At 36.6% G+C, this 27,550-nt stretch overlaps 1 protein-coding gene across 3 annotated transcripts in view; it reads right to left on the bottom strand.

Annotated features, from left to right (window-relative positions):
* NDUFAF2 (NADH:ubiquinone oxidoreductase complex assembly factor 2) overlaps positions 1 to 27,550 on the bottom strand; it is a 182,389-nt gene that overhangs the window by 75,292 nt on the left and 79,547 nt on the right. For all 3 annotated transcript variants that reach the window (XM_060142983.1, XM_060142986.1, XM_060142985.1), the window contains one exon: positions 1,765 to 1,854. In XM_060142983.1, coding sequence (XP_059998966.1) covers positions 1,765 to 1,854 — 90 coding nt within the window. The remainder of the gene's footprint in view (positions 1 to 1,764; positions 1,855 to 27,550) is intronic.

Raw genomic sequence — 27,550 nt, 5'->3', positions numbered from 1 at the left:
GATCCCGCATGCTGCAACTAACACCCAACGCAGCCAAAAAAAATAAATTAAATAAATAAATATTTTTTTAAAAAGTAAGAAAGCTCAATTACTCCTGGACATTGCCAGTTTATATTCTGTATTTCTTCAAAAAGTCCCTGGTATCTACCCATTTTAATGTTCTTTTCTCATAGTTCTACTATTTTCATAGCTAATAAAGAAAAATGGAAAAGATATGTCCAGGGAAATATTTACACTCACATGCTGACATAAAAATAACTCAATGCCTATAGCTACCATATGTTAGGTATAATGCTAAACCCACCAGGAAGCAAAGGGTCCACTGCTTACAGTGTGTAGCTGTATTACCCAGGCAGTTTATCTCATCTTTCTAGAACTTAGATTCCCTATTAAATGGGACTACAGTGTCTACCTCATAGGATTATTGTGATAATTAAAACAATATAATGATTGTAAAGCAATGGCATAATACCAGGTATACAGGTAAACACTTGACAAATGTTAAGTGATATATAAGATAGGTATTGGTATTTTAGTTAAGGTTCTTTTAGTTTCAAATAACAAGGATTAACTCAAGCTAGATTTCAAGTATTTAATATATACTTACTGAGCACTTACTATATGCTTTCCTATGTGCCAGGCACTAGGCTAAGAACTGGTAATAGACAAGGGGAAATTTATAACACAGATGTGGGATGGCACTTAGAACCTGACGGCAGACTTTCAGATGAACTTCATTCAGAAAGAAATGGAACTGGGAATTGGAAAGTTGCTGAAAACATAGGAAATATTCTCTGCCTTGCTACATAGAGTTGACTCTTGAACAACACAGGGATTAGGGGCACTGACCCCCTCGTAGTCAAAAATCCACCTATAACTTAACAGTTGGACTTCCATACCTGCAGTTCCACATCTGCAGATTCAACCACCACGGATCGTGTAATACCATAGTATGAACTTACAGAAAAAAATCTGCGTATAAGTGGACCTGCTTCTAACCTGTGCTGTTCAAAACAAAAAAATCAAAACAAAAAACAAACACCTGTGTTGTTCAAGGGTTAACTGTACTTCTCTTTGCAGACTGGTTTCTATTTTCTTCTTAGTAGATAAAGAAGTTTTTTTTCTGCAACAAAGTTTAGATAGTGGATTGAAGATAGCCACCCATGTGCTACCAAGTTCATATGATACTACTCCAGCCTTATGGAAAGACTGCTACTATTTTCTCTTCCTTTCATTTTTTTACCTTAATTCCAAAGTCCTGACAGGGATCAAGTAAGTGTCCATCCTTGTTTAAACATGGGGGCAATTAATGGGGTCACTGTAAGTTGAACAAATATTCCAAATGGCATCTACAGCAAGTATTATCCACAATTTATAAAAGAGGAAGCTAAGACTGAGAGGTATGAGTTACTTTCCCACGTGCATGTGGGTAGAGTGCCAGAAACAGAATTCAGATCCTCAGGTTGTATAAGTGCAGGGCCAGCATATCAAAGTGAATGCCTTCTTCAATTCTGCATCTAAGAAACTTTGCTTGCCTCACCCTAGTCCCAGCTCTACTAATGCTTCTTAGTTCTTTTCACTATGTTCCCTTACTAAAATGTAGCACCTTCACAACTCTCAAAGAAATGCAAAGTTTAAAAAAAGTTTCATGGATTCAGATTGTAAAAGTTTTTGCAAAGAACATGAAATAATGTTATGTTCTTATTGATTTTGTGTATAAAAAAAAGTAGTGTCCAAAAGACACTACTAAAAGCAGAAACTTACCTTCCCATTCTGCTGGGATATCCCCTACTTCATAGTCTATTTCTCTTTTATTTGCTGATTCTACAATTCTTTTCTCTCGAATAGTTTGTCCTGTAAGACAAAAGTGATTATTACATTTTTAAATGAACCCATGACACAGTAGTTACTACATGAAATATTTTCTCTTTAGATATTACACACCTCCTCCTATGATAAGAGAATTAACAGGGAAAAGAATAGATTCCATTTAGAATTAGCTATATTAGAAAAAGCAGTTTCTAAACTACTTCATAAATTTTAAATTTCCTACATTGTATGCAAAATTAATTTTGGTAGAATAAGTCTAGATTCTGTGTACAGAAAAAGAGAAACCAATTAATTTGCAGGCCAATAAAAAACATTTTAATAAACAACAGAATGTTTAACTCCTTCAAACTCTGCAGGTATATATATCAGAGGTGCCAGTGGCTGCTTCTACTGCCTAAGGGAATCAACATTCATGGCCCCACTATGGAAAATAATATGGAGGTTCCTTAAAAAACTAAAAACAGAGTTATCATACGACCCAGCAATCCTACTCCTGGGCATATATCCAGAAAAGATGAAAACTCTAATTTGAAAAGATACATATACTACAATGTTCACAGCAGCACTATTTACAATAGCCAAATATGGAAGTAACCTAAGCGTCCATCTACAGATGAATGGATAAAGGAGATGTGGTGTATATATATATATATATATATATATATATATATACACTATGGAATATTACTTGGCCACAAAAAAAGAATGAAATATTGCCTTTTGCAGCAACTTGGATGGACCTAGAGATTATCATACTAAGTGAAGTAAGTCAGAAAGAGAAAGACAAATACCATATGATATCACTAATTTGTGGAATCTAAAAACTAATACAAATGAACTTATTTTCAAAACAGAAAGACTCACAGACATAGAAAACAAACTTATGGTTACCAAAGGGGAAAGGGAGGAAAAGGAAGGATTAATTAGGAATATGGGATTAATAGGTACAAACTACTATACATAAAATAGATAAGCAACAAGGATTTACTGTATAGCACAGGGAATTATATTCAATATCTTATGATAAGCTATAATGGAAAACAATCTGAAAAGTATATATATATATACATATATATATATATGTATATATATAAAACTGAAACACTTTGCTGTACACCTGAAACTAACACAATATTGTAAAACAACTATATATCAATTAGAAAAAAGAGCCTTGATTATAACCTTTCAAAGCAGCAGCAGCTTTGTCAAAATGGTGATTTCAAAACATATTACTTTGTCATTGAAACTTTGATCCTGAGGAAACCAGGTAAGTTTCTATTTCCCAACAGTTAAAAAATGTGCCTGCCTACTCCAGGGAATGCAGGCTAAAACAGAGAAGGTATTGGTAGGTAATGATGAGAGGAGAAGTATGGCTTAACAATGGTCAGAACAGTCAGGGAGAGAAATCTGGGCCTTGCAAAATACCACTTTCTCTTCCCACTCCTAGGCCAACCTTACACTATGCCAAATAGACTGGGTCACATAATTCAAGAAATTGACTTTGTTGACTGCAAATCTCTCTCCTAAACTACCTGAAATTCTACATTAAAAAATTCCTTCGGGAATTCCCTGGCAGTCCAGTGATTAAGACTCTGCGCTCCCAATGCAGGGGGCATGGGTTCCATCCCTGGTGTGGAACTAAGATCCCGCATGCCGCAAGGAAGGTACGGCAAAAAAGAAATCCTTCAATTGAAGACAAGGAAATTTCTAGGAGTGACTGTGCAGGAGAAAGGGAGACACAAAAGGGTAGCCTAAGAATACTGAGTGGCTAGTTTTATTTCCTCTGCCTTAGTAATAGTAAGTGAAAGGCTAGAATTTCCTAGACAAGCCATTAATGGCTAATAACTCTGAGATGAGCTCAGGGAATCTCTGCATTTTATTATGGACTCATTTAACTGGGCTGATTTAATCCTAATACAGAGGTTTTCCAAGTTTTGTAAAGAGGAGTTACCTTTTGCTTATCTTATCCAATAAATACACAGGAGGACAAGGGATTAGTAGTAAAGTCCCCAGGTTGTAGGGATAAGAATTAGGGTAAAAGGAGCCTCTAACAATGACAGCTGCATTACTCTCATAGCAGAGGCTCAACATATATACATATATTTTTACTAAAATGCTATTTATATCCAAATATATAAACACATCATAATAACAAGTTACCATAACTTTAGCATAGACTAAATTTACTAAAGTATGTTTACATTACAATTTTCAAAATGTTTGAAAGAGTCAAAATATCTGTGTCTTCATATATTCCTTATCTAAATACCAGGATGTAAGTATATCTTTTCAGCAATAACAAGTACAGAAAAGAAAACTATCATCTAAAATACGAAATGCTAACAGATGGCCTTCTGAAAGTACATGTGTGTTCTATAAGCTTTTAAGTGTATGTCAATGAAATTTAGTGCATAGGGAGAGAACAGAGAGGTCTACCATTTCCAGCAGCACCACTAAATGCATATATAAGTAAGTATATCTATATGTCTGAGACATAAAAATTAACTTTTTATTCCTACCCTCAAGTTTATAAACTTCCTTTGTATCCTAAGAGTTTTAAGAATCAAAATTCATACCTATTTTTGTGTATATGGAAAGACAGGAAGAGTAATTCATGAGTTAGTCACAGATAATTGCTGAAAAAAACCTTTGTTTACAAATAGATGACATCAAAGGTTTATGAAATGCATGTACACATCTTTAGCAATATAAAATAAGGCCATTAATTTATTGAATAAACTCTTGGTAATGAGATATGGGCTTTTCCCTCCAAATAAATTGTTTTAAGACTACTCCATTCTGTACAATTTTTATGAATTGGGGATAAAACTTATGCCTCCCACTGAGTAAGAAATTATGCACAAATTGTACACCTGCTCATTCTAATATGCTTTCATACAAGAGTTGTAAAGACAATCCTACTTCTCATAGCAAAATAAATTTCCATCTAGTAAATGGAGCAAATTTAAGTACTTACTCAAGTGTTAAAATTTTAGGGTCTAATTTACATTTAAAAATTAACTTAGGGACTTCCCTGGTGGCCGAGTGGTTAAGAATCCACCTGCCAATGCAGGGGACATGGGTTCGATCCCTGGTCCGGGAAGATCCAACATGCCGCGGAGCAACTAAGTCCGTGTACCACAACTACTGAGCCTGTGCTCCAGAGCCCGCGAGCCACAACTACTGAAGCTCGCAAGCCTAGAGCCTGTACTCCTCAACAAGAGAAGCCACCACAAGGAGAAGCCCACGCACTGCAACGAAGAGTAGCCCCTGCTCGCCGCAGCTAGAGAAAGCCCGCGCGCAGCAATGAAGACCCAAAGCAGCCAAAGATAAATAAATAAATTTTTAAAAATTAACTTAATAACAAAAACTTTTAATCTAATATATGTATAGGTTTAATAAGTCCTAATACAATAATAAACAATTGACAGTGGTGTACTCAATGAGTATTAAGTAAAACACCATATTTACATGGTGTTTTACCTAATATTAAACAATATTAGATTTAATTAAAACAGTCAAAATAAAAGTTTGAATTCAAGTAGATCATAATGATCAATGGTATACGGATTTAAAGACTATGTAAGTAACAGTACAATTTCCCAAACTTAAAAAAATTTAAAGCTACCTGCCATTGAACTAATTGCCCTATGACGATAGCAGGTTTCCTATTCCTTTATTTAAAAAAATATGGGGCTTCCCTGGTGGTGCAGTGGTCGGGAGTCCGCCTGCTGATGCAGGGGACACGGGTTCATGCCCAGGTCCGGGAGGATCTCACATGCCGCGGAGCAGCTGGGCCCGTGAGCCATCACTGCTGAGCCTGCACGTCCGGAGCCTGTGCTCCACAACGGGAGAGGCCACAACAGTGAGAGGTCCGCGTACCGCAAAAAAAAAAAAAAAAAAAAAAAAAAAGGAATCCATTCAGTTAAAAGAAAAAAAGGCAAGATTCCCTTTCAGGTATCAGGTAGATGATGGGTTTAGGTAAGAGATGGATTTCATCTGTTCTACTGGGTTTCTGGGATAGAGTAAGAACCCTGGACACAGACTCAGGAAAGAGGAGCTAGAACAGAGTTCTCAACTTCAGTCATTCAAGTGCCAGCTTTGCAATTTTGGTCACACTTTGTAGTATTATATTCCTAATATTTTTCTTTAATTTGGCTTGCTTTTTTCTTCAATATTCACTTTTTACTTTACCTCCCCCCAAAAAACCCCATGAAATCACTGACTAAATACACTAGTTGTATTTTGTGTTCAAACATACATAAAATAGATATATCTTAAAAATGTAACGGGCTGTCTTTGTACCTGCTGAAGTCATCTTGTAGACCACATTTCGAAAACCACGCTGGTCTATAGAGACAGGCCCAGCAGAACATACAGTGATACAGGGCAAAGGAACCAACATACCAGTAAGAAATTCCTGTGGATAGGAAACAGCTGATGAACATCAAAGTCTTGCTTGGATTGTGTTTACCCTTCATTTCATAAAATCCTATGTTATGTACAATCTTATGTTATGTTTGAAAGAAGAGGGCAGAGATCTTAGAAGTAGGAAGGGAGTGGTACTCGTCTGAGTATATACTTCTCAATAAGTTTGAAAGCATGCTAATGTTCTGTATATTCAAAAAATTAAATCAACATGGATGTGAAAGGGAAAAAAAGAAGGAAATGAAAGCAAACTGCAACAAATAAACCCAACTTTATTTCAGACTAATAACATAACCACACTGAATGGGGAAAGAAAAGAAAGTGGTATGTGCCTATGTACCCTTACTTTCAGGAAGGAAAAGAACTGCAAACACATCCTGAACTGTTTGTAGTATGCTTGTTTTCTGTAGTGGTATGGGCGAGGCAGTTCTGAAACTACTCTAGATATATTATATGATTCAGCAAATGAGTAAATGTGTTAATGTTATTGGAAGCAGGGTTCTCATTGTAGAAGGACATACAGATATGTAATGGGGAAAGGTAAAAAGTACAGGGGTCAGATTGAAACTGGAGATATCAGTTACTTATGATAAATAAGATAGATAAGTATTTATACACAGATATATGTATTTCCATGTATACATATGTATATATTTTCCTGGTTCTATGTGCAGAAAGAGCCTAGAAGCAAAGACACTAATAGCAATAAGGACCCCTAGAGCCCAAATCTTGGCCTCTACGCCATTATCCATCAAAAGAAACCAGGATTCCTCAGGAAAATGGCTGATTCCAGGCCTAGGGCAGGGTGGGTTCAAGATGAGCCTGGAGCATCTTGCTATGTCAGAAAATAAGAGTTCTCAAAAAAAAAAAAGAAGGAAAAAAACAATGATAATAGGGGCCTATCACAAGGACTTAAGGGCCAGCTTAGCTGACACTGGCTAAATCTGGGATAACCTGAGCACCAAAATAATCCAGGAATTATAGACCAGCAATTGCCAAAGTGTGATAGGGAAGTCTGAGGGGTACTTACAACTCTTTTAAGGTGTCTGTGAGGCCAAACCTATTTTAATAATACTAGATGTTATTTGTCTCTTTCACTTTTATTTTTTCATGAATGTACAGTGGAGTTTTCCAGAGGCTACATGATATGTGATATAGTAACATACTGAATGAGGAAACAGATATGAAAAATCTAGCTGTCTTTTATTAAGCCACACATTAGGGGATCTGTAAAACAAAGCAATGCTACTCTTTTCTCTAAATGTTTCTGTTTTGGAAAGTATAGTCACTTCTGATCAAAAATATATTCTTTCTGTAAACATTTATTACATTTATTAGGGTTATTTTTAATGAATTAAACACTTTTAAAATTCTGTTTCAGTTTCAATGTGATAAATATTAATACATATCTCATGAACAAAGCTTTTTCAATAATTGTGAAGAGTTTAAAAGGATCCTGAGACCAAAATGCTTAAGAACTATATACCACTGGAAAAAAAAAAAAAAGAAAAAAGGAACCCATAAAGGTAAACTACTAAAGATATAGATAAATAGATGGATAAATAAATAAATAAAGGAGCTGCTGCTTACCACAGTGCTAAAGAGTAAATGTGCAGCAAGTGCCAGAGGTGGAAAATCATCATTTTGTAACCATCTTGATAAAGAATGGTTCTTGCAAGAATCATTAATGGCAGGAGATTCTGTCTTTTGTTTTTTATTTAGAAAGAATTTCCCTTTCCTCTACCTACACTGTGTTCTTACACATTTGAAAGCTGAACAAGACTTACACATTAAAAGGATGGCTGGGTTAGAAATTTATAAAACTTCTAATTTGGTACCTCAAATACTGCCTTCCTAGGGTCTTAAGTGATCCTACTGATGAGTAAGACCCTTGACAGGTACCAGTCTGAGGCAGGTGACACCAACGGTCCAGAAGAATGAAACAGCAGACTTAGACATCTCTCCTTCCCTGGGCCACTGCTCCTTCCTTAATCCATCCACACAGGCCAGGGAAAATATTTAAGCAGGCTTTAATCTTTAAATTTTGAAGCATCAGAACTCAAAAGGTATCTATTATAGTGGAAAAGGAATTTTCTTCCATCAGTACCAAATCAAAGGTGAAGGCCTATATTGGTCGTGACCCACTAGCACGTGTGATCTTGGTGAGGGTTTTCAACCAGCTGTCTACTTCCAGCCCAATATTTCCCACTGGTGGGGCACTGCGAGGAGAGATGAATGGAATTCAGAGGTGACTTTGGGGTGGAAAGAGAGATTGGGCTGAGTAAAGTGACACATCTCTGAGACAGCTATCCCCCTGAAAACAAGCAAGATTCAGGCCTTTGATGCCTGACAGGAGCCCCTGGCTTGGAGGAATGGTAATGAAGTAGGTAGGATGGCCAAGGTAAGACCCTTTCTGTCTGACTGATGTCTGGCCCTTTACCCCAGTGGCAGAGATCAGTGCAAACCAGGTGATAATTCTAAATCAGTTTGCGTGGTGATGTATAAAAGACTGAATTTTGCATACGAAAGGAGGCTTAGAAGTGTCAATGCATAATATATGAAAGCAAGGGCTATTGAAAGCCAAGAACCATACTACGTATGTTAGATTTGGGGACTTTAAACCTTGTTATTCTGAACCCTCGTAAATTTTTTTTAAAAACATCAATTAAGAGTACTAAAATAAGAATCCTTACACTGAACGTCATTTTCCCATATGACTTAAAGCATAATTTGACTGAAGTTACTCAGATGTAGCATTTTTTTATTAAGAACCCGCTATGTACCAGGCAATGTTTAGGTGCCTTTCATATGTTATCTCTTATCTTTAAAACAATCTTTTAGAGATGAGGCAAAAGAGGCATTAGGTGATGAGATTATCCAAATATACATGGCTAATTAAAGTAATATAGCCAGTATTTGTACCTAAGTATTTTTCTGACTCCCAACAGTACGCATTTTAAGATTTTAAAATTAGCATTTACAAAGTTTGCACATGGTATCATTACAGATATCCAATTAAAAACTAACATTTTATTCATAACTATCATAAGCTATTATTTTCCTAGAGTGATCAAATGAGGCATTCCTACTTGAAAATGTGATGAGTCTATAATTTGACATATTCTACATATATTTATGTGAGCATGGAAGACTATCTCAGCAGGTCTCAGCAGGTAATACTTTTTTAAAAGCAATTAAAGAGAACTTCCAGATAAGCTTTCAGAATTTTTAAGACTGCCAACTAGTTCAATGGACTACCTAAAATCTTATTAGCTTCCCCATTCTTACAGTTTTCCCATAAGGAATCTCAGCTTCTTCTATCTTAGAAAATCCAAAATTATTTAAAACACTTGGCTATTCTAAAATGCTTTATATAATATGGTTTCACTTTTTAGGACCCAAAAGCTGAAAGTCTTAAACTACACCCAGAAAAACAGCAGGAAAATCCCAAGGGACCTATTTCCTGTATTAGCATAAACATTTTGTGGCAAGTTTATAGCACACCAATATTCTTTTGTTTAAATCTGACTTCATCAATTTTTCAAAAGCCATCAATAAAATTTAGGTCTGAAAGTACATAGGAAGAATATCACAATTTAAGAAAAAAGATGAATCTAATGCAAATTGTATCTGTGCTTTCCACATGGACAATAAACTCTTATTTACTATTTATTTTTTTAAGAGTTCCATAGTAATATTATAAGCAAACAAAAATTTAAAGTTCCAAAATGTTATTCAACCAACAAATATATATTAAAAGAGTCTATTAAAATAATCTAGAAAGATTCAAAGTCAAAAATTAAACAGGTTTTCTGATTTCTGATTCTAGTCCCAAATCAAGCACATACGTCTTAGAAATGTCTAGTATTTTACTTCATTTACTGCCTTTCCATTACTGTGGAAATCAAACATTGAAAATTATTATGTTTTTAAAAATAAAAACACTTAAATGTTATGTAAAAAATCATTTATTTTCTAAACTGCAAGGAGTTTTTGATTCTCAGAAAAAGTGCAGCTGTATTACACTTGCCCTTCAGCCGCCAAAAGAGGTAATTATTAAAAAGAAAAATTCAAATGATGGATTCATACTATTTAGTCCATGTAACAATGTGTTCACTTTGAAGAGCTGAAAGAGAAGCAGCTATTTCAGGTTTTCATTGATGTGTAGGAAATCAGTATCTTGAAAGTACTTTATTCATCTAATACATTCTACAGTTCTTTGTAAAGCTAAATTATCTTCAATGTATAAAGTATATTTATATTGAGAATTTGAGCATTTAAGAAAATAACACAAAAAACTAACATTAGGTGATTCTGCTGTGACTACATCTAAATCATGACAGACGAGTTAAATGTCTTAAATACACATAAAAAAGGAAGGAAAATAAAGGGGGGGTAAAAAATTTTTGTAGCCAAATTAAATAGGCTTTAAGCTATTATCACATGGAAATTCCAGGTTTTAAAAAGACTATCTTATAATGAGGAAATTTATGACTGACTGGTACACCCTTAATAGAAAAAGGAAGAGTATTTTCTCCTCTCAAAATTAGCAAACACTCACAGTGTGGTATAAACCAATATAATCAAGTATTTGATTTCCACTTTGAGAATCCAACTTGAACACTTGGGGCTGTCAATAGAGAGGTAAAGAGAGAAACTGAAGGAATTAATTTTTAAAAGTGGCAAATACTATCAGAATTTAGAGAATTATAAAGTTATGCCACTTGTAAAGCTTGGGCCTAGCCCAAACTTTATTTTCACATTTGAAATTTCTAGATCCAGTTTCACAGAAATCAAATAGTACTTGGTCATCTATCAAAGATCTTAAAAGCAGGGGCTTCCCGGGTGGCGCAGTGGTTGAGAGTCTGCCTGACAATGCAGGGGACACGGGTTCGAGCCCTGGTCCAGGAAGATCCCACATGCCGCGGAGCAGCTAGGCCCGTGAGCCACAACCACTGAGCCTGCGCATCTGGAGCCTGTGCTCCACAACAAGAGAGGCCGCGATAGTGAGAGGTCCACACACCACGATGAAGAGCGGCCCCCGCTTGCCTCAACTAGAGAAAGCCCTCACACAGAAACGAAGACCCAACACTGACAAAAATTAAATAAATAAATAAATAAATAATGAAAATTTAAAAAAAAAGAGTAGCCCCCGCTCTCCGCAACTAGAGAAAGCCCACGTGCAGCAACGAAGACACAATGCAGCCAAAAATTAATTAATTAAATAAAAAAATATATCTTAAAAGCATCAAGGACTGCACTGTTAGCTACCATTAGTAACTCATAGAATATATGACAGTTTTAAATATGGATAATTTAGTGAAAATAAATGAAGTACATTTTGTGATACATTAGTCTTAATTTTAAAATATACATATTTATTTATTAGTCCATGAAATTACTAATACCCTTCATTAATCTATTTAATTTGGTTACCATCAGGCACTACTTACTAATGAACAGAAATCTATTCTGATATAGAAAAAGACCACATAATCACTTAATAAAACCTGATACTCATCAGCTTAACAGGAACTGTACAAGTAATTGTGAACCAGATTTCTGAGTATAAAAATTAGGCTCAGTTGGTAAGAGGCAGAGGTGTCAATAATTTTCAAACTCTTGTCTCTAAAAACACCTTCTTTAATAGAGGTCGAATTTATGAAACTGTTCAAAGCAGAGCTTCTCTGGTTGAGGCAGGCAGGGGACACGGGTTCGAGCCCTGGTCCGGGAAGATCCCACATGCCGTGGAGCAACTAGGCCCGTGTGCCCCAACTACTGAGCCTGCGCTCTAGAGCCTGAGAGCCACAACTACTGAGCCTGTGTGCTGCAACTACTGAAGCCCGTGCGCCTAGAGCCCGTGCTCCGCAACAAGAGAAGCCACCGCAATGAGAAGCCCGTGCACTGCAACGAAGAGTAGCCCCTGCTCGCCACAACTAGAGAAAGCCTGCGCACAGCAACGAAGACCCAATGCAGCCAAAAATAAAGTAAATAAATAAATTTATTTAAAAAGACAAAATTAGATGACATAAATTTTACCTTCATTCTCTACTCCAGATTCACTGGTAGAAAGACACGCTAATAAACTGTGATTTCACCAAAAAGAAGGCTGTTAGGAGCATGAAAAGGTAAGATTGGTCTCATTTTGCTTGTCAGGGTTGCAATAAAGACCATTCATTCTGCTATTTTTACCTACTTATTCCTTATTTTCCATTGATATTAAAAAAGATAAAGAAAAACAAGTTACAAATAGTGAAGATCTGTAAAATGGTAATATTACTTTAAGATGGTTATCTCCAAAATTACTGTGTACATAAAAGTGGGGACTGCCTCTATTCAAGAGTATACTGGTAATGCATGTCAGGATATTACCTACAAAAGAATCAAATAATTGGACTTAAAAATTCTGTTTTAGTAGTAATAAATGATAAAGCTTAATATTTTTTCCTACTCTTTGCTACTTCTTTTTAAGTTTCCAGCATCTAGAGATCACATAATTTAGTCTAATTTAGCAACATATCAATAACATTTTGTTAATGCGGTTTTATTCATCAGTATTATCTGACTCATTTAGAAGATGAGCAGAATTATATTTATTGAGCAACATTTATATGTATGGTACTTAGTTGACACACTTCCCACATCCTCCTTTCGCTTTGGGCCTAGAGCAACTTAACTGTTGTATGACAACAGCACCACCTATTGGCTGGCAAAGGGATTGGAATAATCCAAAATACCACCTGCTTCCTTGCCCTTCAGAAAGACTAATGGATAATTTGGGCTCTTTTCTTCATTTGTTATTAAACCCACTTGAAAAAATTTTCAGCTGAGTTAAACCCACTTGAAAAAAATTATTTTCTCATATATATCGTCTCTTTTTTATCTCCTTCATGTCTCCTGTTAAAAACCTGTAGAGTTATTGCATCTCTCTTGATTCCATTGCTAACCAATGTGTTTCTGTTAACATGCAGTAATTCAGATAAACTGAGGATTAAAAGTGTTTTGTGAATTATTCTGGAAAATGAAATGTCATTTATAACACAATTACTGTTGAAAAATGTACTGAATTTAAGCAAGCTGCTTATGTAGAATTTTGGAATTCAAGTAATTTGTAGGTTGGGAACTTGCTATAATACAAAAACGTAAAAAAGCATTAAGACTCTCACTGTAGTTTCCAAGGCAAATAAAGAAATAGAATTCTGATACAAAGCAATATTGGATAGACCTTTCCCCCTTTTCAGAGCTGATGAACATCTATCTGCCTTGTCCTGTGGAATTTGAATATTGCACTACACACAGTGGAACACTCAAAAATGATGAGATGTATTGCTATTTTGCAGTGGCTCATTAAAGGTACACCAATGATATAGGAGAGAACATTAGAACCCATTATTTTAACTTTATCTCTATGATGAAAATAACCACAATTACATCTATAACCCTAACCACCTAATGAGCTCCAATCATGAACTTGGATGTCCTTACACTTCTGTTACGCAGAGTTCTATATCTTCCTGTAATACATCCTTAGTATCTAGCCCTTGGGGTTGTCCTATCTTCATGGTAAGCCCTATAAGTTCTCATCAGTGGGAATTTTGCGCTGAGGCAGAGAAACATGTAAGATACCCCAAGCTAACTGATCAATATGAAGTCATTTTTATTGCCAATACTAATCAAATAGCAAAGGGTTTTGTCCCTTGGCCTTTTCCCTGTATCTCAGTTCTAGAAACTGCTCCTGAAATCCTGATTTGAGCCCAATTTGTTACAGGCAGGGAAAGGGGGCTTCTTTCTGTCCCATATACATTGTAACCATAACTGCTCTCACCTATCTGGACAGAGCCTATTCTTGGTGGAAAGACAGACCCTACTCCCTTACACTGATTCCATGGTCTACTGAGACCTGTTTATGGCCTAATGTTGATGTCAACTGCCCAGGTTGCCAAGACCTCCTTTTGTCTTGCAAATCACCTGTCCAGGACTCTTTTATTGGCTCCCCAGGACTTGGAAACCTATGGTCCGGCCTGTTTAATCAGTAGTTATGACATCTACCTCTCCTGAGCCTCAACTGCTTTTCCTTTTAAATCTCTCAAATCTTTTGATAGTACTATTACTTTACTCATTTCTTAATTCAAAAACTTCAGTTGTTTTTACAAGATGAATATACTTAACATTACATTTTTATGGTTAAATTGGTCAGTATTGTGTTTTTTATCACAAAAATTTTTTCAATTTTTAAACAACTTCAATTGATTTTACTACTGCTCCCCTCCCCAACAATGCAAACTTTCAACAAAATACATATACACATATTTATCTTCCTCTAATTTATTCTTTTTATCTCATTATTACACCACCACCCTCACCCAGGCCCTTCTTGTTTCATTCCTATATTAATAGAAAAACCTCTCTAACCATACTATATTGATGTCAATTCTTTATTGTTCAGAAATCCTTTCTTTAGGAAACCATTCATTATTCCATTCCTTTTGATCCTGTTCTGTCCACTGAGTTTGGTGGGGCTATCACCCCTCCATCTACAAGTAGGAATGTAAACTAAGTCTGGCCACGGTATTACATCCTTTTAGCCACAAAAAGTATGTCAGGGATGGGCACATGACTCCAGCTGGGCCAGTAAGCATGTTCCTAGCACTTTTGCTGGAGCTTCCAAGAAAGACTCTCAACCTCTGTGATCATGAGCTATAAAGACCATACAGACCTGGAACTGCTGAGGCCAGCTACGCTACATTGTGGAGAGAACCTACCTATGAATGAAACCAATTGGGAGGAAGGTAGAGTCATGTGATAGAGAGAACACACCCTGATGACTGAAGCTATTTTTATTTTTATAAATCAAAAATTAGTCATACTCCTCCAAAATAGTTGTACAGACGATTGATCTCATAGCCATCGTGAAGTTCGGACTGGAAGGTTGTCCTCTTTTGAATCAGCTGCTACAAAGCTCAGAGTTGCAAGCCTGTGTGCCACAAATACTGAAGCCCGCGTGCCTAGGGGCTGCGCTCTGCAACAAGCGAAGCCACCGCAATGAGAAGCCCATGCACCGCAACAAAGAGTAACCCCTGCTCGCCACAACTAGAGAAAGCCCGCTCAGCAACGAAGACCCAATGCAGCCAAAAATAAATAAATTTATATATATATTAAAAAAACGAATATGCAAACATATTAAAAAAAAAAAGCTCAGGGTTGCGTTTGTGGTCCACTCTTAGAAAATGTGCAGGTAACTAGAGTTTATATTAAAGCCTCATATCTGGCTCCACTATTCCCTCACCCTGATTTTACTTTCTCCTTTCACTGCAATTTTATGCCTCTATCTTCATCTTTGAGTCTTCAATCTCATGTCTTTTCTGGAAGAAGGAAGAGAATGATCTTATAACACAGTTTTACTGTATCACAACTCTATCACTCTTTCTATACAAAACTTAAGATCCTACTGCATGTATTTTTCTTTATATATATATATTTTTTATTTATTTATTTGGTTGAGCCGGGTCTTAGTTGCGGCAGGCAGGTTCCTTAGTTGTGGCTCGTGGGCTCCTTAGTTGCGGCTCACTGGCTCCTTAGTTGTGGCATGAGAACTCTTAGTTGCGGCATGCATGTGGGATCTAGTTCCCTGACCAGGGATCAAACGCGGGCCCCCTGCATTGGGAGTGAAGAGTCGTAATCACTGTGCCATCAGGGAAGTCCCAGCATGTATTTTTCTTAAAAGCAAAAATCCAAATTCTTCACCTCATTTAAAATATATATAACTATAGTTATATATATAATAAATATTTATTTTTATAAATACACACACACACAAAGTACATAAGTCAAACACTTTACTATATATGGGAGAAAGAAAAAGAAGGTTCAAGTTGCTCACAGTCTGGTTCAATGGTGCCAATATTTTTTCACTATGACTCACATCAGACAACCTAATGGCCTCACATTTCCAGAGGCATATCAAGACACATGGTATGTACAATTCTCAGCATGATAGCAACAACTTTTCTCTTTGACTATTACTGATCTGAGACATACTGGTGGTCTCAGGGGGTCAGATGGTTAAGAACAGAGATTGACTACAACACAGAGAGACAAGTATAAGAGAGAAAATGCTCTACGCTATACCACACAAGAAAAAAAATAAGGTACTCAAAGCTGTGGAGTAAAGACGAATGGAAAACTTTTGATAAGAGATACCTATCAAACAGAGGTTAGGCAGGCAAAGGAGGAAGAAAACTGAGATTAGAAGGATCATTCCAGAAAATGGAAAGTTTAAAGAACAATTGGAAAAATAAAATAAAATAAAGGACAATTGGATTTTACACAGGGAAGATGGTGAGAATAATTCTGGGCATTTGAATGTATGCTACTTTGTATAGTATGTCATCTTTCTAGCATCACTAAAAAAATCAGCTAATCCATATGATACCATTTTTAGATACACGAAGCCAATTCCTTTGAAAACCAAAATATTTCCAATCTGACCATTTTAATGAAAATAATGTTTAAATACTTTATGGATTTTTTTTTCTGCTTTAGTAAATTAAACACCATTCTATGTACTCACTTTCTCTTTGGATCTCACGCTAACTATAAATAAGTCATTATACAGTTGACCCTTGGACATTGCTCAGGTTAGGGACCATAACCCTCTGTGCAGTCAAATATCAGCATATAACTTTATGGTCTGCCCTCCATGTACATGGTTCCTCTGTATCTGCAGATTCAATTGATCACATATAGTACTGTAGTATTTACTATCAAAAAATTCACATATAAGTGTACTCGTGCAATTCAAACCTATGTTGTTCAAGGATCCACTGTATATTGTACTTTAACGTAAGTAGGTCTTACTGAAATTGGGTTTTTGACTTAGAAACTATCCCACTATATTATAATAATCCAGTTATTTCTTATTGCCAATCAGTATTACTGCCTCTAACTACTGTCTATCACCTTTTTACCAATCTTTTATGTGTAGAAAATTATGGGGAAAATTGGCAGAGAAAGGAATATTATCAAACTTGCTAAATCCCTAATTTGTTTTCACACACTATACCAAGTTATTAGCAGCTCTGCTCTAAGGATAGCTGTATTCTGTATAATGTTCAAAATACATAAATTTTGTGATTTACTTTTTTTCGCACTACCTCGAAAAGATTTTGTTTTGGTCAATACCCAGGCATGTTTTCCTGACTTCTCAAGCTATCATAAACCTCCCTCAAGGACTATCATTTGGGGTATAATGGATTAGAAAAGAGTCAATTGGCACATTATTAAAATTTAGACTTTTCCCATAATCTCAAAACAAGATTGTACATTACATAATAATGTTCTCTGTGTTAAAGTTTGATTTAAAATATACTACTCTACCTCACACCTATTAAGATAGCTACTATTAACACCCCCCCAAAAAAACTAATAAACAAAAAAATGGAAAATAACAAGTGTCAGCAAGGACACTTGGAACCCTCATGCACTGCTGGTAGAAATGTAAAATGGTACAGATGCTATGGAAAACATTATGGTTCTCCTCAAAAAATTAAAAATTGACTTATCATACGATCCAGGAATTCCACTTCTGGGCATATAACCAAAAGAATTGAAAGCAGGGTGTTAAGAGATATGTGTATACCCGTGTTCATAGCAATACTACTCACAACAGACAAAAGGTGGAAAGAACCCAAGAGTCCATTGACAGATTAATGGATAAACAACATTTGTGGTATACAGATACAATGAAATATTACTCACCCTTAAAAAGGAAGGAAATTCTGACACATGCTACAACATGGAAGAACCTTGATGACATTATGCTAAGTGAAATAAACCAGCCACAAAAAGACAAACACTGTATGATTCTACTTATATGAGGTACCTACTTTCTTCTATGTTCATAGAAATAGAAAATAGAATCGTGGTTGCCAGGGACAAAGGGGAAGGAAGGGAAAGGAAAGTTTTTGTATAATGGGTATACAGTTCAGTTTTTCGAGATGAAAAGAGTTTGGGAGATTGGTTGTACAATAATGTGAATGTACTTAATACTACTAATCTGTACACTTAAAAATGGTTAAGATGGTAAATATTATGTTATGTGTATTTACCACAGTTACATATATGTTGTGTGTGTGTGTGTGTGTGTGTGTGTGTGTGTGCACGAGCATATAAAAGTTACAGTTTTGTAGCCCTGTTTTGACAATTCTTCAACTTTTGGTAACTAAGGAGTAGTCCCCTCAAAGGAAGTGAACGGACACATTTAAAAGGTCTGGGGTTTATCACAGAAGTAAGAACAAGCATGTTTTTCTATATATTTCATCTGTAGCTTGTTCTCCAAGTGAATTACAAACTCCTATGTATAAACACAGTGTCTTCTGCTTATTGTAGACAGTCAATATTCTATGCCAGGCAAATAGAAAGCAATTAATGCTGGTTGACTTAAGAATGTTTGGGTAGCATGTTACTCATATCTCCAAATTTTCACCATATGATTTTAAAATACATTAGAACTGAAAGGAAACTTGGGAGATCCTAACAGAATCATCATCAAGCCATTTCTTAAAGCTCTTAAAAACCAAGGAATGGAAACTTATTCCTTCATCACTCATTCAAAGACATTATGCATTAGGTTAAAAAATGTCCTCATAAAATGTTGTGGAACTAGACAGAGGTAATGGTTGCACAACAATGTGAATTAACTAAATGCCACTTAAATATAAACTTGAGTCAAGGACAAACAATTCGTTGGCAGAGAAAATGGAATTTAAATTCTGGTCCATATGACCTTAAAGCCTGTGCCTGTACCATTTTCTACTACCCTGTAGTGTCAACAAATATACAACCAAAATAGTTAAACTGCTTTATATAACTAAAATGTAAGTTTGGGTATATTGAATACTTGTCAAGAGCACAGTTAGCTGTGATGGAGGATAAAAATCCACGTCTTACTCCTTAAATACCTTTTTAGCTCTTGATGAGATCCTAAATTACATGGACTAAAAACAACTTTTCCCTAGAAGTGAGTTTTTTTTATTTAAATCTTTCTTAATAAAGGAAACTCTTTATATCAAGGAAGACTAGGTTTATAAAAAATTACTATGTCCTCTTGTGACATATTTATACTATTTTTAGTAAAGGGCTACTTGAATATATTGACTCAAATAGCATATAATTAGAGGCTATAATACCACAGGGATATACTTGATCTTTAAAACTGCCAAATTAAAATCCTTTCTATATATATTACAAAGAATACAAAATTCTGATATAAGTCCAAAATGCTTAATTTTGTAGATTAATATACATAGGCTTTTTTAATGTACCTTGGCTCCCACAGAGAGATGGTAGGGGCGGATAGTTTTACTTTGCATGTTGTGTCAAAAGCAACTTGAGACACAACCCACAAACCCTAAAAAAGCAGATCCGATTGTGAATGTTCCTCTGCCACCATTCCCTTCTCAAATCACCCATCTTAATCCACTCTGGTTAGACTCTGGTGTCCTTACAGTCTCAAAGATGATGTAATATTTTGCACTGCCTCATTGTTTCTACCAAAAGGATGAGTAACATCTAAATCACAAAGAAGAATGAGGAATGACACTTCTCCTCTACAACGTCTTCAAGAAAAAAACACAAAGGTTAGAAGAAGAATTCTTATTCAGGTGTTAGGATTAAGATCAACTTTTCTTAGATTGAGAAATAAGGTGATTAGCCCAGGTATAATGGTGTGAAGAGAGCTGCCTGGGATATAGCTTTTGACAACACTAACTTCTCAATGCAAATTATTAAACATTTCCATTACCTGTACCCTTAGGAAAATTCATTTATCCAAAAAGAATCCTAATTTTATAACTCTAATGTCTCATTCTTTCTTAAAAAAAATATCTATTTATTTATTTATGTATTTAGGCTGAGTTGGTTCTCAGTTACGGCATGCGGACCTCTTAGTTGCGGCATGTGAACTCTTAGTTGCGGCATGCATGTGGGATCTAGTTCCCCAACCAGGGATCAAACCCGGGCCCCCTGAATTGGGAGCGCGGAGTCTTACCCACTGGACCACCAGGGAAGTCCCTAATGCCTCATTCTTCACTTCTATAAAACAAAACCTGTCCATGACTTTGAAATAGTTCAAGGCACCCTATCTGATTAAAGAGCATCCACATTTTAAACTCAATCTCCTTTTCAAAAAGTTTAATCTGAGTAAGCACTAACCCCAGGATACAAAAATAATTTGACAACTGAGTTATTCTGCAAGAAACGATATGAATATTTATCTGTTTTTTTATTTAAAATGGATAAACAAGAAAACATATCTCCTCAGTTGAAAGCCATTCAAACATAATTTCAAAACTCTCCAAATTGTAAAGGGAAAAAAGAGCCAAGGGAATGAATTTTTAAACTTAGTTCCAGAACATATTAGGAATTTTAAAAAATATTAGAACTAGGTGTTATTCAGATAAACACTTAAATTTGTGGTATGAAAAAGAAATGAATTCATTCATCAATAATGAGAAGGCAATTTTGCAGGGAAAAATATGAAAAGAAACACGTCTATCTTGATTTTTTTCACTTCCTGTTTAATAAATTGCTTTGAAAGTAAACTTTCTTTTACTCCATCTTCCATGAAATAAGGACTATAAAATCATTAATAAATGGGTAGAAAGGCTTTCCTTTAACCACAGTGACAGTATATACCCTTACATAAATGCCACTTAAGCTGACTTTAGGCATACACAGCACCACCAAACACTCCATTTCACTCCCTTTACTTTTCCTGACCTGACCTTAATATCTCAGTAGGAAACCCTACTGGGATGAGATACTATTCTGGGAATAGTTGGGTCGATTCTTTTTTAGGTTGTGTGCTCTGCGGAAGGTTATAATCCTACCTGACAAAGACAATGTTCTAGTCATGGTTTAAACAACATGAAACATCAGAGAGAAAAGTGTGGTTGTTACAGCACTGAGGTTCACAGGTAGTATGCATCTAGTACGAACTGTGGGTTGGTTCAGAAATTACTGAGGTCTACCCTCATTTCAAACAGTTATGGCAGTGTTTTACTTTGCAGGTCTCTACAAATAGCTAAGATTACCTTGACACCAGCTAAGCTGAAAAACAAATGCTGAATAAACGTAGATTTTTTTTTTACACTGCATAGGCAATTGGTTAAGAGCACAGATACTGGAGCCAGACCACATGGATCTGCAACTTACCAGGTTATATTCTTTAGTACTACTTGAATTCCCTGTGCCCTACTGTCCCTATCTATAAAACAGGAAAAATAAGATAAAATATGATAACAGGATAATTTAGTGACTTGGCACTTAGTATTACATGTATTACCTATTACTATAAATTATTCTGTTGGTTGATTATAGTTTAAAAATCATACTACAAGCCAAATAAACAGTTTTTTATATTAAACTTAAAGAGATAACATTCAGATATTGCATGAAGCCTCAAAAGAGAAGCAACACAGAAGTTTTAGTGCTCTCCCTAGGGTGTTATGAGGCTAGTGAGAGTAGAAGGCTTTCACCAGAGTGTAAGATTACGTTTAACAACTGGCAGTTTTGCTGCTGAAGGGTAGTGGTAGGCAAGGCGAAGTTCTGACACTCTTGAAGTTCTGATTAGCCTGATGCCCTGTAGAGTCTGGTGACTTCAGGATCAAAGGAGCAACTCAGAAAAGTCGGTAGGAAGTTCAAAGGTGAGGTGGCCAAGATGGAGAAGAAGGAAGACCCTGAGCTCACCTCCTCCAAATGGACACATCAAAATTACAGCTACTTACAGAGCAACTATCTATGAGAACAACCTGAAAACTAGCAGAAAAGATTTTCCACAACTAAAGACATAAAGAAGGAACCACAAAGAAACAGGACGGAAGGGTAGAGACGTGGTAGTCAAGACCCACAGCCCTTGGTAGGCGACCTACAAACAGGAGGATAATCACAATTGTAGAGGTTCTCCTCAAGGAGCAAGGGGTCTGAGCCCCACAATGGGCTCCCTTGCCTGGGGGTCCTGCACTGGGAAGATGAGCCCCCAGAACATCCAGCTTTGAAGGTCAGTGGGGCTTGTGTACAGGAGAGCCAGAGGGCTGTAGGAAGTAGATATTCCACTCTTAAAGGGAACATGCAAAATTTCACATTTTCTGAGTCCTAGCACAGAGGCAGTCATTTAAAGAAACTTGGGGGACTTCCCTGGTGGTCCAGTGGTAAAGAATCTGCCTTCCAATGCAGGGGATGCGGGTTTGATCCCTGTTCGGGGAACTAAGATCCCACATTCTGCAGGGCAACTAAGCCCTCACACCACAACTACTGAGCTTACATGCCTCAGTGAGAGAGCTTGTGTGCCACAACTACAGAGCCCACGTGCCCTGGAGCCTGCACGCCATAACTAGAGAGAGAAAATCCACATGCCACAACTAGAGAGAAGCCCGTGCACCACAACAAAGAGCCCACACCACAATGAAAGATCCCATGTGCCACAACTAAGACCCAACACAGCCAAGAAAATAAAGTAAAATAAAAGGAAATAAAGAAAATAAAAATAAATAAATAAATATTTTTAAAAAAAGAATAGGAAAACCCATAAAGATACTTGGGTCACACACACTTGCATATCTTGGAGAGCTCCCAGAGAGGCAGGAGGCTACTGGGACTCCCCCACTGGGCACACAGATGCAGGCAGCAGCCATTTTGGGGAGTTTCTGTTCCACCACAAGGGCAGTGGGGCTGGCAAGCACCATCCTGGAGTCCTCCTTCTAGACTATTAGTGATGGGGGCTTACTCGTCCACCAGCAGGCCAGCACCAGTTCCGGACTATTCTGGGTCGAGCATCCAGCTGCATGGCAACCCAGCCCTGACCACCAGAAGGCTGGCCCTAGCCCCAGGCCCCCCAGGCCCCCACAGTCAGTGGTGCTGTGACGCAGCTCCACCCACCAGAGGGCCAGCAGCCATAGCACAAGGCAGGTATTAGCAGCCAACCAGGCCAGGGGCCAACACCACCTACAGACACACCCACAGTAGTCAGCCCTGCACAACAGAAGGGCCCATGCAGCCCACATAGGAGGCACCCCTAAAGCATACAACTCTGGTAACGAGAGGAGAATGTGCTACTGAGCCCCACTGGATGTCTCTGCCCCATTGGAGATCTCCTACAAAAGGCAATTTCTCCAAGATTGAGAAATGTAACCAACCTACCTAATACATAGAAATAAACACACTGACTTATGCAAAATGAGGAGACAGAGGAATATGTTCCAAATGATGGAACAAGACAAAACCCCAGAGGAACTAAGCAAAATGGAGATGAGCAATCTACCTGATAAAGAGTTCAGGGTAATGATGCTCAGTGAGCTAGGGAGAAAGGATGAACACAGCAAGATGTTTTACAAAGAATTAGAAACTATAAAGAAAAACCAAACAGAGTTGAAAATACAATGACTGAAATAAAAAATACACTGGAAAGAACAGTAGATTAGAGGACATAAAGAAATAAATTCATAAACTGGAAGACAGAAGTGAAAATCACCCAAACTAAAAAGAAAAAAGAATTAAAAAAAATAGGCCTCTGAGACTAACATTCACATTATAGGTATCCCAGAAGGAGAAGAGAAAGAGGAAGAGAACTTATCTGAAGAAATTATAGGTGAAAACTTCCCTAACCTGGGAAAGGAAACAGCCAGCCAGGTGCAGGAAGCACAGAGAGTCAGTCTCAAACAAGATGAACCCAAAGAAGTCCACACCAAGACACATTATAATTAAGATAGCAAAAATTAAAGATAAAGAGAGAATCTTAAAAGCAGCGAGGAAAAACAACAAGTTATGTACAAGGGAACTCCCATACAGCTAGCAGCTTACTTCTCAGCAAAAACTGCAGGCTGGAAGGGAGTGGTGTGATATACTGAAAATGATAAAAGAGAAAAAACTACAACCAAGAATATTCTATCTGGCAAGGTTTTTATTCAGCTTTGATAGAGAGATCAAAACTTTACAGACAAGCGAAAGCTAAGAGTTCAGCACCACCAAACCAGCTTTACAACAAATGTTAAAGGGAGTTCTTTAAGTGGAAAAGAAAAACAAAACAAAACTAAAAATAATGAAAATTTAAAAAGGAAAAATCCCACTGGTAAAGGTAAACATACAGTAAAGATAGTAGATCAACCACTTATAAAGCTAGCAGGAAGGTTTAAAGAAAAAATTAGTGAAATTAAAAGACTACTATATCCACAATTAGTAGTCAAGGGATACACAAAACAAAAAGATGTAAAACTTGTCAAAAACATTAAACATGTGTCGGGAATAAAAATGCAGAATTGTTAGAATATGTTCAAACTTAAGAGATCAGCCAACTTAAAATAATCATACACACACACACACACACACACACACACACACACACACACACGTCTCATGGTAACCACAAACCAAAAATCTATAATAGATACAAACCCACAAAAAAGAAAGGCATCCAAACACAGCACTGAAGACAGTTACCAAATCACAAGGGAAGAGAGCAAAAGAAGAAAGAAACAACAAGAAAACTATAAAAACAATGAACAAAATGGCAACAGGTACATATCTATCAGTAATTACTTTAAATGTAAGTGGACCGAACGCTCCAATCAAAAGACAGAGTGGCTGAATGGATTAAAAAAAAAAAAAAGACCCATATATATGCTGCTTACATGAGACTCACTTCAGATCTAAAGACACATACAGACTGAGAGTGAGGGGATGGAAAAAAACTATTCCATGCAAAGGGAAACAAAAAGAAAGCTGGGGTAGCAATATTTATATCAGACAAAATAGACTTTAAAACAAAGACTGTAACAAGAAAACAAAGGACACTGCATAATAATTAAGGGATCAATCCAATAAGATAAAATAATTGTAGATATATATGTACCCAACATAGGAGCACTTAAATACATAAATCAAACTAACAAATATAAAGGGAGAAATTGACAGTAACACAATAATAGTAGGGGACTTTAACACTCCATTTACATCAATAGACAGATCATCCAGACAGAAAATCAATATGGAAATACTGGCTTTAAATGACACATTAGACCACATGTACTTAATAAATATACAGAGAACATTTCAACCAAAAGCAGGTGAATACACATTTTTTTCCCAAATGCACATGGAACATTCCTCAGTATCACAAGCTAGTCCACAAAACAAAACTCAGTAAATTTAAAAAGACTGAAATCACATCAAGTATCTTTTCCAACCATAATGCTATGAGACTAGAAATCAACTGCAAAAAACACAAACATGTGGAGGCTAAACAATATGCTACTAAACAACTGATGGATCACTGAAGAAATCAAAGAGAAAATCAAACAATATCTAGAGACAAATGAAATTAAAAACACAACGATCCAAAACATATGGGACAGAGCAAAAGCAGTTCTAAGAGGGAAGTTTACAGCGATACAAGCTTACCTCAGGAAACGAGAAAAATCTCAAATAAACAACCTAACCTTACACTTAAAGCAACTAGAGAAAGAAGAACAAATAAAACCCAAAGTTAGTAGAAGGAAAGAAATCATAAAGATCAAGCAGAAATAAGTGAAATAGAGACTAAGAAAACAATAGAAAAGATCAATGAAAATGGTTCTTTGCAAAGGTAAACAAAACTGATAAACCTTTAGCCAAACTCATCAAGAAAAAAAGCGAGAAAGCCCAAATCAATAAAATCAGAAATAAAAGAGGAGAAGTTTCAACTGACACCACAGAAATACAAAGGATCATGAGAGATTACTGTGAACAATTATATACAATAAAATAGATGACATAAGTGGATTAATTCCTAGAAACATACAATATCCCAAGACTGAACCAGAAAGAAAAAGAAAATATGAACAGACCAATTACTAGTAATGAAACTGAATCAGTAATTTAAAAAATTCCCAACAAACAAAAGTCCAGGACCAGATGCCATTGATAGATGATGGATAAAGAACACGCGATATATTAGTCAGCCAAAAAAAAGAATAAAATCTTGCTATCTGCGACAACACGGATGGATCTGGAAGGTATTATGCAGAGTGAAATTAGCCAGAGAAAGACCATATGATTCCACTTATATGTGGAATCTAAAAAACAAATAAACAAAAGAGAAACAGACTCACAGATATAGAGAACAAACTGGTGGTTGCTAGATGGAAGAGGGATGGAGGAATGAGCGAAATAGGTGAGGGAGATTAAGAGGTACAAACTTCCAGTTATAAAATAAATCAGTCAAGGTACTTAATGTACAGCCTAGGGAATACAGTCATTATTATTTCACTTATATGCTATGACAGATAAGAAATATATAGCAAAATGGATATCAGAGACTATGGTTAAATATAACTGTAAGAAGTCAAAATGTGCAGAGGAACCCACAAAACAGTCACTGGGGCCTAGGGAAAGCAAACCCTTATATTTTGGGGATGCCTTATTTGAAGTTTAATATTTCAGACATGAATATTAAAAAAAATCTTCAATTGGGGAGGCCTTTCTATAAATGACAACCCAGAAACTTTAAAGAAAAGTGCTGCACAATTTTCTTTATAAAAAACTTTTAGGGTGGGCTTCCCTGGTGGTACAGTGGTTGAGAGTCCGCCTGCCAATGCAGGAGACACGGGTTTGTGCCCTGGTCCAGGAAGATCCCACATGCCGCGGAGCGGCTGGGCCCACGAGCCATGGCCGCTGAACCTGCACGTCCGGAGCCTGCGCTCCACAACGGGAGCGGCCACAACAGTGAGAGGCCCGCGTACCGCAAAAAAAAAAAAAAAAAACTTTTAGGGAGCAAAAAAAAAAAAAATACCATTAAACAAGGTCAAAAGACCAAAGAAAAACTTGGAAAAAAAAAAAGGTGTTTAACCAATTAAAAATCAAAGGGCTGTAAATCATTTATACTCCAATTAAAAAAAAAAAGTCAAGGGCTTCCCTGGTGGCGCAGTGGTTGGGAGTCCGCCTGCCGATGCGGGGGACACGGGTTCGTGCCCCGGTCCGGGAGGATCCCACGTGCTGCGGAGCGGCTGGGCCCGTGAGCCATGGCCGCTGGGCCTGCGCGTCCGGGGCCTGTGCTCTGCAGCGGGAGAGGCCACAGCAGTGAGAGGCCCTCGTACCGCAAAAAAAAAAAAAAAAAAAGTCAAAGGGCTAAATGTTTCTAATATACAAATAGGTTGAACAAAAAAAGGAGAACAAACATAAAATTATGAACAAAGGACATTAATAGTCTTTATATAGGAGAAAAGTATATAAATACGCAGATAGAGATGCACAACCTCATTAA

The sequence above is a fragment of the Lagenorhynchus albirostris genome, chromosome 3 (assembly GCF_949774975.1).
Source record: "Lagenorhynchus albirostris chromosome 3, mLagAlb1.1, whole genome shotgun sequence".
Taxonomy (NCBI): domain Eukaryota; kingdom Metazoa; phylum Chordata; class Mammalia; order Artiodactyla; family Delphinidae; genus Lagenorhynchus; species Lagenorhynchus albirostris.
Note: the sequence above shows the minus strand (reverse complement) of the source record. Positions and strands in the feature narration are given on the sequence as shown.